The sequence below is a fragment of the Microcaecilia unicolor genome, chromosome 2 (assembly GCF_901765095.1).
Source record: "Microcaecilia unicolor chromosome 2, aMicUni1.1, whole genome shotgun sequence".
Classification (NCBI taxonomy): Eukaryota; Metazoa; Chordata; class Amphibia; order Gymnophiona; family Siphonopidae; genus Microcaecilia; species Microcaecilia unicolor.
In genome coordinates this window covers 425,367,693-425,387,104 of record NC_044032.1, presented here as the reverse complement: position 1 = coordinate 425,387,104, position 19,412 = coordinate 425,367,693, and the positions used below count along the sequence as shown (strand labels likewise).

General features: G+C 43.8%; 1 protein-coding gene across 1 annotated transcript in view; it reads left to right on the top strand.

Moving 5' to 3' along the window:
- Positions 1-19,412, top strand: part of SLC9B2 (solute carrier family 9 member B2) — a 90,771-nt gene that overhangs the window by 24,954 nt on the left and 46,405 nt on the right. The window contains exons 4-7 of the mRNA XM_030190759.1: positions 10,027-10,197; positions 11,495-11,637; positions 13,173-13,300; positions 18,987-19,162. Coding sequence (XP_030046619.1) covers positions 10,027-10,197; positions 11,495-11,637; positions 13,173-13,300; positions 18,987-19,162 — 618 coding nt within the window. The remainder of the gene's footprint in view (positions 1-10,026; positions 10,198-11,494; positions 11,638-13,172; positions 13,301-18,986; positions 19,163-19,412) is intronic.

Here is a 19,412-nt window from a genome sequence, read left to right as displayed (position 1 = left end):
AAAAAACAATATCAATGTGAATAAACAGAAAAAACATTCCTGATAAATGCAAAATGAAGTGTAGTATGTACAAGGCACCTCTGTAGTGATAGTAGTAAACTGATGTGTAAAAAAAAAAAAAGAATGTGGACAACATAAGCTGATGAATTTATAAAAATCCAGTGGGAAGAAATGGAAATCGTATAGCTTTCGTATAATACAATGATGGCTGATTATCTGTGTAAAAGAGGGTGCATGGGAGGAGGTAAGGTGTAAAGATAACATAAAAATGTAATCAACCATAACCAGGTGGATTATCGGGAAGGAAGGGCGGCGACATACACAATGATCATATTGTGAAGTTCAAAACCACATTATAAATTTTTTTTTATCATGGTCTTTTATACAAATTATTTTTCAATGTGTTTTGTTAATTTCCCACTGCACCATTTTTATATTTTTACATCTTTGTGCTCTTAATGTAAAATAGTGTTATACATTTATCCTTTCAGATTATATGCGTACCTTCTTATCACTTATTTATATCTGTCTTTTACTTTTACGATAGGGATTGTATTATTTTTTATATGATTTGTTTGTATGTTTATGTATTTTAATTTTAGACTCCTGAGGCGGGCATTGTTGCCGAAACAGAGTGCCGTGTCAAGTCTTTCAGAATAAATACTGCGTTTGACTTCCTTCATCTCCCCGGTGGTTTTTGGGGAGTGTCCTGTTAGACACGCTACTCCTTTGTTTTGGTCTGTAGCTTTTATGCCATATCAATTGTTTAAACAAGCGTACTTTTTTTCTTTTGTACCACTCCTGCGTGATTCAAATTTTTTTAAATATCTGATAAAAAGTATTTATCTTTATGCTGTCTTTTTTGTTGACTATATGTTTTTTAGATATACTATTTTTAAAAACTTTTATTTTTATTTTCAGATTACATAAATCAGAATTTAGCACTCCAAGTAAAAGGCACAACACTAAGAACCCCACCCAACAAACAGAAGGAAAACCCTTGCATAATAAAATCATCAAATTAAAATTTCCCTCCCTCCACTTAGTATTCTGAGAGGAAATGAGTGACAACAATCAGTATGCAGAACTTTTAGGAATCTAAAAGTTTAGCTAAAAAAGATAATCAATACGGGACGATGATGCATGGGAAGCCGAATAAAATATAAAATTCCTGGAGGACTTCAGCAAATGCCTCCAAATATCTACAAACCCCATATGCTGTAAAGTTTCCACAGCCTTTCCTGTCCCCATGTCTCGAAACCTGCAATGCAGTGGAATTATGCTTGGGATTTAAAGTTGTATTAAAAATCTCTTCCTCCAACATTCCAACTGCCTATAAGCTATTGAAGTTAGAGCCCTGTCCAAACACAGGTAAAAAATGTCTTGTCTGGTGCATACATGGAGGCTACATATCGCTCATTGGCATTGACTAAAGAATCTTTCACTATGGGCATTACATCCTTGGACAATAAAATTCCCACCCCCAGCTTCTGTGAGGGATGGGAAGCAAAATATTGTACTGGATATTGGAGTAATTTAGTGTGATTCTTTAAAAGATGAGTTTCTTGCAAGAAACATACTGAAGGAGTTAATCTTGCTAACTCTTTGAACAAGCTCTTCCTTTTGAAAGGAGAGTTCAAGCCCTTTATATTTATGGATACAGTCTTAATGTCAGACATAGCTTACATAGAAATTCAAGAAAAAGCATTGATGTTAACAAGCCACCAGCTAGCCAAGCTCCCATACACATCCCAGCACAGACTCCTGTTTCCCATGAGACCAGAATACCCCACCCAATGCAAAACATACCAAATAAACCAAAAATAATAAAAAGGAAGAAAATCAAAACCCATCTCTCCCTCCCCCATAATGCCTTAGCACCAACCAGCATTACCACCAATGCTGGTGCTACACCACTGAAGAGAGGAAGCAAATCCGCTCAAGCAACAAAGTTTTTTACAAACATAACAGAATAAAACATCTCAGGCATATGTTACATATAGCAGAGAACCACCCAGAGTCCTCCAGCAATGACTTGAAAAGGCACATCATATACGAATAGAGAACCATAAAGCTAGACCACATGTCCAAGCATCTGGCAGAAGGTATTGAAGCATTAGTCACAGAAGAGATAATACTCCACAAAGTTCCAAGAGAAACTCTTTAATGCAGAGGAGCTCCATTCAAGCCAGTAGCTGAGGCTTGATGCTGCAACCTGTGACCATTTCCATTTGTCACTCTCTGCCATTTTGGTCGTTTCGGAAGTGCAGCTATCACACCTTGGTCGGCATTGGTTGAAGGCTCCGATTCATTCTCCAGAAACAGTTTCAAAGCCGCCTCTGTAGACTTAATCTGATATGGCTGACCAGGGCCGGTCTTAGCAAGCGCGGGGCCCTATGCAGACCAATTTGTTGGGGCTCCGCCCCCACCCTAGCTCCACCCCATTGATAAGATTATTTCATTTTTAGAAAAAAATTTTATTTATGAAATTTCAAATAAAGACAAATGAAGCTAAACTTGTACAAAAAAAACTGATTGAAATAATAAGCACAATGCTATCATGAAACCTCCCCTCCCCAGAAATTATTCCGTTCAAGTCCACTACAATTAGTAGTTCCAATTCTCATAACAAAGGAGAATAAAGGAAAAATATTAAGAAAAGATCCAGTACTTTCAAATTCCCCTATTAGTCTGTAACCCATCAAACCAGAGAGGCAAGTAGCCACATCAGTTACTAAAATAGTTTGAACTGATTGTACCTACTTTTATATCAGATTTTGCTACTTCATGATTTCCATTCTCAGATTTTAGCTTAGTAATCTTTTCTTCCTGTGATTGCAGTCTAACTTCCAAATGATTAATTCGAGTGTCGTATCATTAATTACTGGAAGCAGTGTTTTAGCTAAATCTGCTATTGCCATCCAAATTTTTATCAGGAGAAATATCTGCAGATCTTTATGAAAATAACCCAGATATGTTAGAAACAGCCTCTTCCAAGCCAGATCTTACTTGCTCAGCTTCTCCAGAAACTAATGTTGTTGGGCCAAATTCCTCTCAGGGAGGTAGACATTTCCAACCCTTGCACCGTCCGCAAGCGTTGTTAGCTGAGAGACAGTTCTCCTGATCTCCTGCCTGCATGGAATCCGATTTTGATTTGGCATAAGTGCACAACTGTTGGCGTCAGCAACGATGGCTCACCTCACGTCCTCACCACCTCCAACCAGGCTCCAACTTTTCCCGCTCAGTGACTCCCGCCCTCGTGTCCGGAAGCAGGAAATACATCAGAAGGCAGGACATTGAGCGGGAAGCTGTAGGTGAGCCGTCGCGCGGCAACTGTCTGTCGGGGGTGGGGCCGTCGCCTGGGCTGGCTCGCTGGCATCGATCAGTCGCCGGGGTCCGGGGACTTGGAGCTGACGGCGGGCTCAACGGGCCCAAGCCGGGGGTGGCGGGAGCGGAGCGGCTGAGCCGTGGGAATGGGGATCATCTCGGGTGACTAAGGCGAGCAGCGGCGGAGGTCTGAGCGGAGGCACGAGCGAGGCAGAGTTGAGGTGCGCCACGCGGGGCCCTCTTAGGCACAGGGCCTTATACAGCCGCCTCGGTCGCCTCTGCCTAAGACTGGCCCTGTGGCTGACTATTTCTAGTAAAAGTAATCAGAAAAAGAAACTGCCACTTGTACTTCACTGTCTCCTGCTTGTCAGTTAAATGAAGCTCTCGTCTGCAATGCAGTGTGTTTGCAGCAATATCCTGATAGATGGATAGCTTGTAAGTGTCCCGCTCCACCTTGTCCTTCTGGCAGGCAGTGTGCACCACTGCCTTTTTCTGCTTAAATTGTTGAAAACAAGCCACAATATCCTGTGCTTCATTTGGGTGGGGTTTTCCCAAGTGATCTGTGAACTTGGATAATACCACTTGATCCGGGGAGACAGGGGGTCCGCTTTCTGATAGAAGCGAACTAGCTATTTGCTGAACGACACACTCAGAATTTAAATACTTGGATGTCTCTGGAAGACCTCTCATGCAGATGTTGCATTGACGGCACATATTTTTGAGGTCCTTCACTTTCAGCTCTAAATCCACAAGGGCAGTTTTAATGCTTCCTATTTGTTTGTCCATTGCAAGCAAGGCTTCTGAATGTTCTTCCAAGCACTGATCCTTGTCCTCCAGGCGTGAGCCTAATTCAGCAATCTCTTTCCGTAGATCAGCTCGTAAAGTGGCAAGGTCCACCTGAACTGCTTTGTCTGATTGAATTATGCACAGCCGGTCCTTAATTTCACCTACTCTGTTGAGAGTACTGTGTTCTGGATTTCGAAAGCTCCCCAGCGCCGAATCGAATCAGCCCTCTTGATCCAGCTCTTTCTGCTGTTGTAGAGGTCACATCCCGCAGTACTTGAACTGCTGAAGCATAGAAGAACTGTTCCTTTCACTTTAGAAGCCATGAAAATCCATGCAGCATGGTAGTAACTCCGCTACATTAAGTGATAGAGAGCTAGAGTTACCTGAGATATTCGATAGAAACATGACGGCAGATAAAGGCCATATGGCCCACCCAATCTGCCCATCCTCTTTAACCCCTAAGTATCCCTTTTCCTAAGCGATCCCACATGCTTATCCCATGACTTTTTAAATTCTGACACAGTCTTCGACTCCACAACCTCCGCCGGGAGGCCATTCCACGTCTCCACCACCCTATCTGTGAAATAATACTTTTAGATTACTCCTAAGCCTATTCCCTATTAACTTCATCATATGCCCCCTCGTTCCAGAGCTCTCAGAAGGCATTCTGACTCGAGGGTCTGGAGCAAGAGACTCAAACCACCATTCACTACTGTGAATATAACATAAGAATAACCATACTGGGTCAGACCAATGGTCCATCAAGCCCAGTATCCTGCTTCCAAAGGTAGCTAATCAAGGTCACAAGTACCTGGCAAAAACCCAAATAGTAGCAACATTCCATGCTACCAATCCCAGGACAAGCAGTGACTCCCCCCCCCCCCCCCCCCCATGTCTACCTCAATAACAGACTGTGACAATCACTTCCTCCTCCCCATTTATACAATTTTTTTTGTTTCAACATTTTTGTTGATGCCTACACAAAAAAAAATACTTCCCAACAAATTCAAGTAAACTAAAGGACAGAAAGTTAAAGATCCAATCGAATGCAATAGGTGGAACTTAACGAAATCCATCATCAAACATTTAATGATTCTATCCCTTCCACTCCTACCCAACCTGCACCCTTTACCTTCCAGTGAGAACAAGCTCCTGAATATCGAAGAGTAGACTAGTCAGAGAAACTTGACACCTTATCGGCTCTAGGAATCGCAACAACCCAACTTAAAAACCTATCTGTAACCCCCTACCTTTCTGTTTATACTATTTTATTTTAATGACATTTATCTCTATGGATTTACAGTTTGTCGTTTGGTCTGTCATTTTTCTGGGGCTAATCATGCACTCTTCACTCTCACTGGTTTTTACACCTGTGCTGTTCGTATTTTTATAAGTGGCGCGTGAATTGATGTCTATGTGCTAACTGCTTTGATTGTCCTTGGTGGTGAGGTGTTTTTTTTTGTTTTTAGCCTTCTTTGCTTAAAATTTTTCTGCTTCTTCATTGGGCTTGTTGCTGCTATGTATGCAACTAATTTTTTTGTATTCTCGGTTCTTTTCTTTTTGCCTTATCAGATTAGTGTACTGACGCCATAGTATCTTTGCTGGTCCCTACTGTATTTCTGCCTAAGCTTTTCATGGCTCACCCTTCTTCATCTTTCTCTTTACTCTTATACTCAGTCTTCTGATTTACTGCAGTGTTGGCTTCATTTTAGTTTTTTTTCAGTGTCGTTAATCTGTGGTAGTTGGCCTACTGTTTTTAGCTTATTTTACCAACATAACAGCTATTTTACACTTCACTGACTTGATGAGTCACTGCCACTCTATCATCCATCTGGTTATGGTTGATTTTGTCACTGTTACGCCTTACCCCCTCCCATTCACCCTCTTTCACACAGATCATCGGCCATCATTGTATTATATGAATGCTATATAGAGGCATGTTTTCAAAGCACTTAGCCTTCCAAAGTTCCATAGAAACCTATGGAACTTTGGAAGGCTAAGTGCTTTGAAAATATGCTATATGACATCTGTTTCTTCCACTAGATTTTTATATATTAGTTTATCATATCCATTTTCAGTTTTTTTACATGTCGGTTATGTGTTTTTTTTTTTACTTATCAGTTTACTGCTGTCACTACAGAGGTGCCTTGTGCTTATTACACTTCATTTAGTATTTTATCAGGTATGTTTTGTTCTGTTTCACATCAGTATTTTTTATCACTGAGTAGCCCTTTTTGACATTAATTATTTGAGATTGAGATGCACACACATTTTGTAATTTGGTATGTAATCATGATGTTTTTATGATTACATTCGGATATATGATGTATGTACTTAACAAGATACATTTCATGTTAAAATATGATTATAATTTATAATATATTTGATAAATCTTTTGGGGACAAACTTTGGATTAGATTCTATATATGGTGCCTGAAAAATAGATGCCAAAACACTTCTGCCTAGGCTTATTGCATAAACCACACCTCGATCTAGGCACGGTTTGTGGAATACGCCTTGTGGCCATGCCAGCTCCTAACTCTAGACGTGTCCATTTACCCCAAATAAAAGTGTAAATACTGGCAACTAAATTAGATGCAGAGCAGGTATATTCTATAACATTGCGTGTAATGACCTGCCCATTCTACGCCCATGGTCATGACCCCTTTTTGGCAGCATGCATTAGAATTTAGCTGCACCACTTTACAGAATACACCTGGCAAGTTGGCAAGTAGTGTCATTTGCTTGTTAAGTGGCAATTATCAATGCTGATTGGCTTAAGTAATTAAATTTGCACATGCAAATCCAGAACACAATCAGTTTTCGGTTACGCTATATAGGATCTGGGGTTTGTACATAGTTTTTAAAATGTTTTCACCTTGTATTTATATATTTGTCGCGTTCTCGAGGCCCTTTGCATTCTGTCAGGTCCTCGAGGCAGAACCGGGAATCGTGAGCCCTTGGACCCCTGCCGAGGAGCGGCAGAGGCAGGCAAGACCACCCTGGAACTGGACATACGGAAGGACAGGACTGGAACTCTGGATTGGAAGTAGGCAACTGGAACCGGCAGAACGGGAACCGCTTCACCTGCACTTAGCCACCGTTCCGCTGGAGTTGAGCTCCAGCGTGCGGGTGGCTGGCAGGGCTTGCAGGACAAGGCCGGAACTGGAGATCCAGAGGACCCACCCTGGGTCTAGGAAACACGAGGAAGCAATACTAAATACTAGACTGCACTGAGCGCTGCATGCAGCCGCTAAGCCAGAGACACAAGACAGACTATGAAGACCAGACGTACAAGAGCTTAGCAGGAGCAAGGACTAAGGCAACAAGCAAGCTAGGCAGAAGGGGGTTCAGGGAATACCCACAGGGTAAACCCACTAGCTAGGTAGACGCAGGATACAGGATAATCACCCAGGAAATACACACTAGCTAGACAGAGACAGGATTCAGGATATACAAGCAGGGTTCAGGATATACGTTAGCTAGGCAGAGCGGGAAACCAGGTAAACACTAGCTAAGTAGAAACTGAAGAGTTATGCTAGCCCTTGCTCTCAGTAAAATACAGGCCAATGGCTCATAATAAGAGCTAGGCTTCTTAAAATCAAAATCATCTCTAATACAAAAGAGAGCTAGCTTGTAGAAATCAGTGATCACCTTTGACACAGTTACATTTTACTGTAGCAAATGCTGAAGTAAGTGCTCAGAGAGCTGACAGAGGTTGGAGGGAGTCTACTCTGTAGATAATGAGGAGACTGGCACCTACAAGACGTCATGAGCAAGAATTGCTATGGTTGTAGTACTGGGTCAGCTGCACCCCGGGTGAGAACATCCAAAGGGGGGGGGGGGGGCTAGGGAAAGTTTGGGGAAAATGCAAAGTCATCTAATAAGATGCGCTCTGAGCATATCTTGTTTATACTTGGAGCTTAATAGTATGTGAAGTCATTTTGATCAACTGATAAGGTCCAAGAACCCTGGTGACAAAGCTAGGGTCCATTGAAATGAATAGGGTGAAAATAGTATAAAAATGGGAGTCAGAAGGGTATTAGAACAGAAGGAAGGCTACAAGAGAAGGAGGGTGACAGACATGCCGTGAACTGCTGTTCAAATCATACGAATACCTGATTTGCCTGTATTGCTATTGGTAAGATTGAAATAAACTATCTTCTTATATCCCAGCGAATCCTTCTGATTATGGAGTTCGTTAATTCCTGGACTGTGTAAGAGCAGTCTGGGGGAGGATGAGGTCAGAATAGGTGGGGGAACACGCAAATTATATACAAAACAGGATTCAGGATAGACACTCAGGACATACAAGCAGGGTTCAGGGTATACACTCAGGATATACGTTAGCTAGGCAGAGCAGGAAACCGGGTAAACACTAGCTAAGTAGAAACGACTCAGGATAGACACTCAGGATATACGCTAGCTAGGCAGAGCGGGAAACCGGATACACTAGCTAAGCAGAAACAGGCTTCAGGGTACATAAGTACATAAGTACATAAGTAGTGCCATACTGGGAAAGACCAAAGGTCCATCTAGCCCAGCATCCTGTCACCGACAGTGGCCAATCCAGGTCAAGGGCACCTGGCACGCTCCCCAAACGTAAAAACATTCCAGACAAGTTATACCTAAAAATGCGGAATTTTTCCAAGTCCATTTAATAGCGGTCTATGGACTTGTCCTTTAGGAATCTATCTAACCCCTTTTTAAACTCCGTCAAGCTAACCGCCCGTACCACGTTCTCCGGCAACGAATTCCAGAGTCTAATTACTCAGGAAATACGCTAGCTGAGTAATCTCCAAACCCAGGCAGAGAACAAACAAAGACTGAGGCTACAAACACTGAGGAACGCACTAGAAAGACTAGCAGTCCCCAGACACTCAAACAGAGAGGCAGAGCCCACCCGGAAGGACTAGCAGTCCACAGGTACAGAAAGCAGATGGGTAGGAACCCAGAGACAGGCTAGTAGCAGCGCAACAGAACTCTCACTAACCTGCTGAAGACATGACACAACCATGCAAAGGCCCTGATTGCAAGCACAGCACTTCCTTATGAAGGCTCTCACTGATGAGTCACCACCAGCAGGATAGAAGCAGGAAGTACACTGACCCCAAAGAGAGGCTTGACACACATAGGAAGTGAGCCCACAGGAAAGACAAGCAGGAGCCATCTTGGAAGCTGGCATAGAGCCGGTGGCAGCCATCTTAGCTGCTGGCTCCCTAGAGAGGCAGAGCCCACACAGGTGAGGTGTAGTGGAGCAATCAGCACACAAAGCCAGAGCCAACACTAACACAAAGACAGACGGAAGCCAGCAGAGCTGCTGACCCCCAGAAAGAAGGTAAGGCTGAGGGTGGTCACGGCCACACACGTGACAATATTCAATTATTTATTTCATTTATGCATGTTTTTTACTTTGTGATATTTATTCATTGTTTGCATTCTATTTGTGATACACACATTGACCCCTGAAGCAGGCATTCATGCTGAAACATGGATCCATGTTGAGTCCTTGTGTAGGATTGCATTACACTCTGATGGACTTTATACAGCAGTTGTACAGATATCGTTTCTCTTTTATTGTTTTATGCTTTTTGATGGATATTGCCGTATCTATTGGATTCTATTAAATTATCGACCTTTTACCTCTAGTGCCTCCTTTCTCCTGTGTTGGAAACCCATGGTCTATCCCTACGCCCATGAATTCTATCTGAAATGTTCACATCAGCCACCACATGGTGCTCTATCATGATTATATAATGTGATAAACCTCTTAACACCATTAAAGACAGTGTTCCAACACTAAAAATTCAAAACAGTACATTAAAAGAAAAGTTATAATGCTATCAGTTTGATTTACAGATATTTCAGTTCCTATGTCTTTTTTTTTTTTTTTTTGTTTCCAACTTGTTCTAGCTGTTATGGTGGCCCTGGTGTGGGCAGTTGTTTGGTCAATAACTGGTCATGAATGTCTTCCTGGCGGGAACCTCTTTGGAATCTTCTTCCTCTTGCTCTGTGCTGTGATTGGAGGGAAACTTGTGGGCCTCATTAGAATACCAACACTACCTCCTCTGCCTTCCCTTCTCGGTAAGTGTAGCACAAGGCGAATGGAAAGGTTAAAATGTCACTGCCTTCAAGCAACCTTGGACAAGCCAGTTTATTTCCTCGTACCTCTTGGTCTCGGTTGAAAATAAGCTGTTTTGTGTTAATCTAACTAACATGAATCTTAGTATTGACTTTCTAATGGCATTTATACCTTTTTTACCACTGGGTATTTTTACTATTTTGAATCATGGTAAAAATACCCAGCGACCATGAAGGTAATTCTATAATATGACATCTGCTTAAAGGCACTGTTACGGTGCCAATTTAAACCTATCCTATTAAGAAAAGTAGGCACCTACTTTTCTTTATAGAATGTTTGTGGCTGTAAACGCACTTACATTTAAGACAAAATCACTTATATCAGCTGTATAGCTGGTGTAAATGGCCATGCCTAGTTGTGAACTAGAACAGAATTTCCCAAGTCAGTCCTGGAGTGCCCCCTTGCATATTCATTGTGAATATCCTGAAAACCTGACTGGCTGGGGTTCCCCCAGGACAGGTTTGGGAATCATGCTATAAAAGGTTATTTAACACATGTAAGTGACTAAAATATGTCGTCTTGCTGCCTGGAACTAGGTGACTCCTCATGGAATTACTTCCCTGTGAGGGTAGTACACCTGATGAAGTAGTACTACAGCCTAACAGTGTTAAATGTCATCATGCTAATACAGGATAGCAGTTAATACACTTCTAGAATTCAGCCCCTGTCTGGCCTTTAATGCTTTACAAACAGACTGAAAAACAATAATCATGAGCTGGTGAACACACGATGATGATTTTGCTTTTGGTACTTAAAATACCAGTAATTTACAGTGGGTGCAAATAAAACTCCCGTTTATTTTTGGGAGCCCACAAGATTTGAATTTGCTTTGAACCAGGTACTTAACGGTACCGTACCTCAAGCGAAAGGAACAGAACTAGTAGAGAATCCTTGAATTAATTGAGCTTGGTTTCTTGTTTGCCTTTCTTCCTCCCTTCACCCTGTCACAGTGATGTATCTGTTAAATTTTATTTTTAGATGGATTTAATATCGTCAGTACCTGGTGACACATAACAGTTGTGGTGATAGGAACACATCACATCTTTGCTCCAGTTTCCAAAATTGCTTCAATTCTGTCAGATTCTGAAGCCAAACTTGGGGAAAATGCCCTTTTTAAATTGCCAGCTCATGTTTTATCCTTTCTTCCCCAAATAAGTTTTACCCAGCTTTTTCTCATGCATCTATTTGAAAGCATTATTATACATAATCCCCTTATCCCTCACTGCTTTTCCTTTTAAGGTATGCTGCTGGCTGGCTTTCTTATCCGCAATATCCCAGTCCTCAGTGATCAGGTTATGATCAGGGTTGATTGGTCTTCAGCTCTCCGGAACATTGCCCTGGCTATCATTCTGACCCGAGCTGGACTTGGGCTTGATCCACAGGTAAGAGCTCAATTCATGGTTCCTCACAAAAGGTTCAGAAAATCAGAGTACTAGCAGCATGTTTGATTATAAGAGAGAGGGGGATTAGATATTTAAATACTGCTCATAACAGAAAAAGCGGTTTGGTTATGTGAAAGATTTTGAGTTAGTTTAAGCTTAGAGTGACACAATGGCTCTATTCCACTTTAGTTCATTTGCAGACTAAGGTGTGTCTGTGTGGAGGCCTTGGTTGAAACAGCCATAGTAAAGTGTGTAGGAGCAAGGTGGCAGGGGATGTGTAGCTTGGTGCATACGTCTTGCATATCTATTTCCATGGGGGGAGTTTAGCTGTTTATCTGTGGAGATGTGCAGGTTGGGTGTCAGAGGGTGAGGGATGTGTGGAAAGGGATGTCGCTGCAGGCATTTAGATTTTTCTCTCCCTTGCACTTTTCCCTTTCCCTCCTGTATTCATTACTTGTCTGTTCCACCCTCTTATACTGTGTTCCCTCCCTTCCATTCCACCCAACCTTGCACTCTCTCTTTCTCTCCCTCTCTCTCCCTTATGCTGCTCTAACCCTGCCCCTAACTCTCAACTTCCCATCTCTGCCTGCAAGACCCAGGGACTCCTGCTTGGTCCTTCATGCTCTTGGAGGCAGCATGAAGCACTGTGTACTGTTTGCATATGCAGAGGGATGGACAAACAGGCAGATGGACCCACCCCAATAGGCACTATCACTTAACTGAAACTTGCCTTAAAAACTTTTGACAGTATTATAAAAGTGAACTGAATTTTCAGTTAATCAGGTGGCTTAGACTCACTAGTAAGAGCAACTCTAGCGTTTAGCGTGCACTAATTTTAGCATGAGCTAAAAATGCTAGCGCACCTTATTAAACAAGGCCCTAAACCCTTCAAATGGTACTGGTATAGTTATTAATAACTTTTTTTTTTGTTTGTTTAGACTGAGGGAGAAGAGACCATTAAACAATTTTTAAATTATTTATTCATGACTTGTTTGTTTGGATTGAGAGAGGAGAAGAGACTCTCTCAATTTTTAAATATTTTTAAAGCTTCTCATTGTTCAATCAGATTCAAAATTGACTAAAATTAAAAATATATATATATCAGCATAACATGTCAAATGCCTAGTCACTTCTACCAACTTTAGAGCTGGTGTAATTGACTGCGCCTAAATTGCCAAAGAATACGCATCATCTAAATGCATAAATATGTACCCCACCCATGTGACACCCAGTGCAAACGACATGACATTTTATAGAATAGCATGTAGCTGGAATATTGACATTTACATGAGTGTGTGCACACATGCATGTAAATGGCTGGTATTCAGGTTATTTACATATTGGCACCTAATTCTTGCGAGATGCTGCCCCTGAATTTGAATGAACTATAGAAGTACAGGAGGAAACTGCTCAGTTGAAAAAAAATGATAATATGTGAATTCAAGTTTCGGAAGTTACTGGGTTAGATTCGTGTGCTTTTATGCAATGTACCATTGATTGTCTTAAAAAGTAAAACAAACATTTTTACAACTCAGGCCCTCAAGAAGCTGAAGGCAGTATGTTTAAGGCTCTCTTTGGGGCCATGTGCCATTGAGTCCTGTACAGCTGCTGTTATTTCCCACTTTCTCATGGGCTTACCGTGGACATGGGGATTTCTGTTAGGGTAAGAATATCATTTTTCCTATAATATGTACACACACTAACTTGTCCAGCTTGTCCAAGACTGTTTCTACACGTCAAGCAACAGAAGCGAATGTGAAAAACAGGTTGTTGCTTAAAATCCTGAAAGCTAATTGGATGAAGGGAAAGAAACCAGGATCCCACAACAGTTAAACTGCCCCCCCTTCCCTCCTGCCAGCCAACACATACTGCTGCACATTCGTGGTCACATCACCTCTGCGGCTGCAGTAACAATAGTAAAGAACCGCAGGTTGAGTCTGTGAGTGTGCAGCGAAGAAGCCTCTGCAACATCCTGCCCCCCTCTGTTGCAGGCATCCATTCCTGTGGGGTAGGACACAGTAGAGGCTTCCTTCAGAGCACTTGCAGGCTCAACCAGGCCCTGTGGTTCTTCACTGTTTTTAAAGGGGAAAAGGGGTCATAGATTTGATGTACCATCTTTCTGAGGTACAATCAAAGCAGTGCCAGGAAGGGGTGATGCAACAGCACAGTGGTACAGTCGGTGGGAAGGGAGATAGAGCTGCCCTTGAGGTCGATAGTGGGCAAAAAATTGGCCCATCAGATAAAAATAATCTGGGGGGAAAGGTGCAAATGCTCCCTCCCCCCCCCCCCCCCAATGCCATGAAGGCGTGATGCTTCTGTTATGGTACTGATTCAACCTCAAATCAAAAAGTAGGGTACTATAAATAATGCTGCGCTGAGGGAAACATGTATGTCCAAGAATTTGAAAATAACCCACAGCATATATCACACTACAAATTATATCACACCTTTTTTAAAAGCTTAAATATATAGTGTAAAATGTGCGCAGACTTTCAAAGAGACCAGCATAGATCGAGAGATCTATAGTTTAGTCTCAATTGCAATCAGTCACTGCACATTTGCATGACTTCAATAACCAAAATCTCCTGCATGTCGCACCACTGTGTCAAAATGCTGCAAAAATCAAAGCCAAGTACTTATGTTAACACTAGTAAAAAAAAGGCCCGTTTCTGACACACATGAAACGGGCGCTAGCAAGGTTTTCCTCGGAGAGTGTATGTGAGAGTGACTGTGTGAGAGACAGAGTGAAAGTGTGTGTGTGTGTGTGTGAGAGAGAGAGAGTGAGTCTGGGTGTGAGTGTGTGTGTGAGAATGAGTGTGTGCAAGTGCGTATGTGAGACACAGTGTGAGAGAGAGTGAGTGTGTGTGAGACACAGATTCTCTGTGAGAGTGAGTGTATGAGACCAAGCGAATGTGTGAGTGACTGTGTGACACATAGAGAGTGAATGTGATACAGTGTGAGACAGAGTGTGTGAGAGTCAGAAAGACATTGTATGTGAGAGAGAGAGTGTGTGTGTGTGTGTGTGTGTGACAGAGATACTTCCCTTCCTGTGTCTCTCTGGTGTCAGCCCCTCCCCTCTGTCTCTGGTGTCTGAGATTCCCGCCACTGCACCCAAGCAATCGGTGTGCTGGGGGAGGGGGGATGTGTTGGGGGGGGGTTCAGGTTGGAAGAAGAGGGGTGCGGGGGGTTCAGGAAGCGCTACCAGATGCGAGTGAGAGAGTGAGTGTGTGGGGGGGGGTTCAGGAAGCGATGCCAGAGTGAGTGTGTGTGTGGGAGGGGGGTTCAGGAAGCGATGCCAGAGTGAGTGAGAGAGTGTGTGTGTGTGTTGGAAGGGTGTGTGTGTTGGGGGGTTTCAGCTTGGAAGAAGAGGGGTGTGGGGGGGGTCTGGAAGTGCTGCGAGATGAGTGAGTGTGCGGGGGGGGGGCGGTTTATCAAGTGTTTCCACATGAGTGTGTGGGGGGGGGGGGCTTCAGGAAGCGCTGCCAGATGAGAGAGAGAGAGTGTGTGTGTGTGTTGGGGGGGGGGGGCGTTGAGGAAGTGTGGCCAAATGAGAGTGTGTGTGTGTGTGGGGGGGGGGGGGTCAGGAACCACAGCCAGATGTGTGTGTGGTGGGGGGCAGGGGTTTCAGGAAGCGCTGGCAGATGAGTGTGTGTGTGTTGGGGGGGGCGTTGAGGAAGTGTGGCCAAATGACAGTGAGTAAGTGGGGGGGGGGGGTAAGGAAGCTGTGCCAGATGAGTGTGTGTGTGTGTTGTATGGTTCAGTTTTTTTGGGGGGGGGGGGGGAGAGAGAGAGAGACCCCCCCTCCCGCCGCCATTCCACCCACGGCGATGCACCCGGCTGTGGCCATCGCACCCACCGTCGCGTAGTTTTGCTGGCGGGGGGACCCAAAATCCCACCAGCAGAAGTCCTGTGTGTGTGCTGAGTGAGTCTGACTCCTCCAGCGATCTTCAGCGTTGCTAGCCTGTGCAAGGCGGGGTTCTGTGCGTCTGACGTCCTGCACGTGCAGGACGTCAGACGCACAGAAGCCCTGCCTGCACAAGCTAGCAACGCCGAAGATGACGCCGTAGTCAGCAGACAGGACTTGTGCTGGCGGGGTTTCGGGTCCCCCGCAGGCAAAGCAACACGAAGGTGGGTGGCTTAGGAGGGGGTTGTTGCGGGGGGGGGGGGGTGTTGGACCTCCTTCTTTAGACCTGCAGCTTTGGGGGGGGGCGGGGCGGGGGCGGATCTACCATTATGTGGGTGGGGCTTCTAGTTTTTGAGGTTTGGCGTGGGAGGGGGTGTGTTGGATGTCGGAACAGTGGTCTCCGGAGTCATGTGGACTCCGGAGCTTTGGAGGTGGTTTCCCTTTCCGCGGGTGGGTTCTCCCCCCGTGCGTGGGTGCGATCTGTTTGTTTAGTAAAAAAAAATTTTCCGCCCTCGACGTCATGACGTTTGATGCGAGGGCGGGGCACAGGTCTGTGGGGTGGCTTCACCACCATGAATCCACGAACCGTTCTGGGAGTCTCAGTGACTTCAGTGACATCAGTGTCCTCAGAACGTTGAGGGTGCGTTTATTTATTTTATTTATTTATTTATTTATTGCATTTGTATCCCAAATTTTCCCACCTTTTTGCGGGTTCAGTGTGGCTTACAATATGAGATGAATGATGGAATTACAGTTTGTTACAAATTGGTTATGGATTACATTGTGCAGAGATATGCGAGACAATCGAAGTGTCGTTAAAGAATGTAACAATGGAACACAAACATTGAAACGTTGGAAGGAGACAATGAGAGCTTAAAGGGCAATAATAAGGCATAAAGACATATGGTATGCATTCTCTCTCTCTCTCTCTCTCTCTCTCTCTCTCTCTCTCTCTCTCTCTCTCTCTCTCTCTCTCTCTCTCTCTTCCCCCCCCCCCCCTCCCCCATGGTTTAAGCTGTATTCTGGGGTTTGTGACTCTGGGCAAGTTACTTAACCCTCCATTGCCCCAGGAACTAAAACAAAAAAAATCCACTTATACCTCATACGATCACTATACAATTTTGTATTTGTTATCCACCGACAGGGCAAACGCCTTTGACGGTACTATCCACCTTATAATTGAAAGAGAAAAACGCCTAGATTTCGACCCAAATCGGGAGATAGACGTTTATCTCACAAAAACGAATAAATCGGTATAATGGAAAGCCAATTTTGGACGTTTTCAACTGCACTCCATCGCGGAAGCGTACAAAGTTGACGTGGGCGTGGCGAAGGTGGAACTGGGGCGTGGTTATCGGCCGAGGAGAGATGGACGCCTTTCACTGATAATGGAAAAAAAGTATGCGTTTGTAGCTAGAATTTAGGGCACTTTTCCTGGACCTTGTTTTTTCCACGAATAAGGCCCCAAAAAGTGCCCTAAATGACCAGATTACCCCCAGAGGGAATCGGGGATGACCTCCCCTGACTCCCCCAGTGGTCACTAACCCCCTCCCACCACAAAAAATGATGTTTCACAACTTTTTATTTTCACCCTCAAATGTCATACCCACCTCCCTGGCAGCAGTATGCAGGTCGCTGGAGCAGTTGTTAGGGGGTGCAGTGGACTTCAGGCAGGTGGACCCAGGCCCATCCCCCCCCTACCTGTTACAATTGTGCTGCTTAATGCTTAGTCGTCCAACCCCCCCAAACCCACTGTACCCACATGTAGGTGCCCCCCTTCACCCCTTAGGGCTATAGTAATGGTGTAGACTTGTGGGCAGTGGGTTTTGAGGGGGATTTGGGGGGCTCAACACACAAAGGAAGGGTGCTATGCACCTTGGAGCTCTTTTACCTTTTTTTTTTTTGTTTTTGTAAAAGTGCCCCCTAGGGTGCCCGGTTGGTGTCCTGGCCTGTGAGGGGGACCAGTGCACTATGAATCCTGGCCCCTCCCATGAACAAATGCCTTGGATTTATTCGTTTTTGAGCTGGGCGCTTTCATTTTCCATTATCACTGAAAAACAAAAACGCCCAGCTCACAAATTGTCGAATAAAACATGGACGTCTATTTTTTTCGAAAATACGGTTCGGTCCGCCCCTTCACGGACCCGTTCTTGGAGATAAATGCCCATGGAGATAGACGTTTTCGTTCAATTATGCCCCTCCACGTAAGCCACATTGAGCCTGCAAATAGGTGGTAAAATGTGGGGTACAAATGCAATAAATAAATTTGAATACACCCCTTAGATTGTGAGCCCACTAGGGGCAGAAAAAGTACCTGCATATAATGTGGGCAGCACTGCATATGTCTAGTAGCACTATAGAAATAAGTATTATTAGTCCTGCATTTACATAGTTCAGTTGATACTTATTCTCCTGAGCTGCTTTCCTTCTCCTGTTCCTACTGTTATTTCATTTCTCATGGCTTTCTAAAGTTATATTGGAAGCTGAGCATTATGTGAATACTAACTACTGGCTCCCTTCATTTATTGAATAAATTGTGCCTAGAGAGGATGTTGAGGTCCACCTTATTGGCATATGCTAAGCAGGGTTTATGTTTGTGGGTTGCATGAAACTCATTCTCACAGTTTCAGTGGAGCCTAGTCTCTTCACTTCTCTGTATAGTGCAGTTTGCAGAGTGCTAGGGTAATACACTGCCTTTAGTGAATTCCTTCAAGAGGTAGTACATTGGTCCTTTTTGCATTCCTTTGCTAGACACTACCACGCAGGTGTTCTCTATCGTTGGGACGCTGCTTTTGGGGCTCGGATATTAGAGTTGATTTTCACTGCTTTGGTACTTCCCATCCATCTAGGCCGGTCCAGAGGGACACTAAGGAAGGAGAAATTAGACCTTACCTGCTAATTTGCTTTCCTTTAGTCCCTCCAGACTGGCCTAGAACCTGCCCATATTGTTATGATCTGGCTTTCTTTGTTTCTGTTGTTATTTCCTGGGGGATTTGTTTCAGTGTACTTCCTGAGGGGATGCTGCCTTTTGAATGGAAATGTTTTGTAACAAAAAAAAAAAACCAAGAAAACTCCCTCTTAAGTGATAGAGCTCTCTTTATGGAGAATAGAAAAGGAATCAAAGAGCATTGTACAGCTTGTGTGAGGCAGCAGATTCTCTGTGACTGCTCTTGCTGTTTGAAGCAGCTGCTTCGTTTGCAGCTTAGCGTTCCTGCACATTGTGTGGGATTTTGAAGCCAAGGGAGAGAAGAGTTAGGGGGAGATTTGTTGGTTCTTATTCTGTTTGTTAGGTTCATACAGACTTTGGGAGGGACCGCACAGCTAACTTTATAGGCTCTACCAGAATTCTGCTGGTAGGAGTGCATAACCCATCTTTCTAAGCTAGTCTGGAGGGACTAAAGGAAAGCAAATTAGTAGATGGGGTCTAATTTCTCCTTTCTTTCAGTTTTGTCCTAGGTGCTGTTTCACCAGCTGTAGTGGTCCCCTCAATGTTGATTTTGCAGAAGGCTGGATATGGAATTGACAAGGGCATCCCAACCTTGCTCATGGCTGCCGGTAGCTTTGACGACATCTTTGCCATCACAGGCTTCAATACGTGTTTGGGCATGGCTTTCTCCTCAGGTACAGCTCCAATGCATAGGAAGGTCTGGTGATCTCTGGAAAATCTCAGAATTGCCAAAGCAGTTCACTGCTGTTCGGTTAGCAGTGAATTATAGGTCAGGAGCAAAGAAAATATAGTCATGTTTTTTTTGTAGGATTAGCTTAATATATTTCTTGATTTAATTTTGATTACCTCTCAAAAACTTGTAAAGAAATGATTAGTGTAATAATGTCTTTTGTTTGGACTTTATTCTACAAATTTAAATGGATT